The sequence below is a fragment of the Penaeus monodon genome, chromosome 19 (genome assembly GCF_015228065.2).
Source record: "Penaeus monodon isolate SGIC_2016 chromosome 19, NSTDA_Pmon_1, whole genome shotgun sequence".
Lineage (NCBI taxonomy): Eukaryota > Metazoa > Arthropoda > Malacostraca > Decapoda > Penaeidae > Penaeus > Penaeus monodon.
The window spans coordinates 35200643-35201573 of record NC_051404.1 but is presented as its reverse complement, the minus strand read 5'-3'; the positions used below and the strand labels follow the sequence as shown (position 1 = coordinate 35201573).

The 931-nt window shown below is 51.6% G+C and overlaps 1 protein-coding gene across 1 annotated transcript in view; it reads left to right on the top strand.

The window, feature by feature from the left end:
* The first annotated feature begins 32 nt into the window (after window positions 1-32).
* LOC119585475 (gamma-aminobutyric acid receptor subunit beta-1-like) overlaps window positions 33-931 on the top strand; it is a 2849-nt gene continuing 1950 nt past the window's right edge. The window contains exons 1-2 of the mRNA XM_037934120.1: window positions 33-268; window positions 576-790. Of these exons, the coding sequence (XP_037790048.1) occupies window positions 139-268; window positions 576-790 (345 nt within the window). The 5' untranslated portion in view covers window positions 33-138. The remainder of the gene's footprint in view (window positions 269-575; window positions 791-931) is intronic.

Below are 931 nucleotides of genomic sequence, written 5' to 3'. Positions count from 1 at the left end.
GCCGTCCGCACGCTGAGCCTCCTGGAGCAGAAGCTTGCTCTGGACGTCATCATCGTCCTGCAGTGGGTGGACTCCAGACTCCAGTACTTTAATCTTCAGGAGCAGCAGAGTAGGAACCTGGTGCAGGACAGGACTCAGATGTGGCAGCCTCGTTTGGTCATCACGGACGACACGGGCAGTCAGGTGGACTTCAACGAGCGCCGGGCTGCTCTGGTCGTCGTCAAGGAATCTGAACCTCTTCCGGACGATGACACCAGAGTCAAAGAAGGTAGGGTTGCCCTGAATTCGCAGACTCACGCTTCGCAGGGTACATCTGAAAATAGCTTCATGGGTATATACTTTGAGAGATGGTTGAATAGTTTATATTCGGTGAAAGTAACCACAAATTTCAACAATGGTCGTTATTCGCTTGTATCACTTACACGTTACCCATTCCACACTAGCATTCATTCTCACCATGCATTCCCATTCCTCTTAACTCCCTCACTTTATTTACACTACCAAAATCTCCCTCATCACTTCCACATTTTCCACACCGTCCCTTACCGCCTCCATCCCTCTTCTTATTCCCGTAGCCGCAATATATCTCGGGAAGGACAACCGCCTCTCCCTTCGTCAGGAGGTCACGATCTCTCACCAGTGCCAGTTCGACCTCAGACGGTTCCCCTTTGACGAGCAGCAATGCGCTTTGACGTTCCAGATGGGAGAAATGGAGTCCCTCCTGGTCAAGCTGAGAAGAGGGGAGGAGGGCGTAGTGTACAAAGGCCCAAAGCAACTGCCAGAATACAAGGTGAGGGGAACATGCCTCGCTCAAGAGGGGAACATCCAAAGCGTGGGCTGTAAAAAGGGAACATATGGCTGGAAGAAAAGGGGACACGATGATTAGGTCTACTTTAAGCGTCTGGGTGGAAGGGGAGAGAAGTTAGGCGGG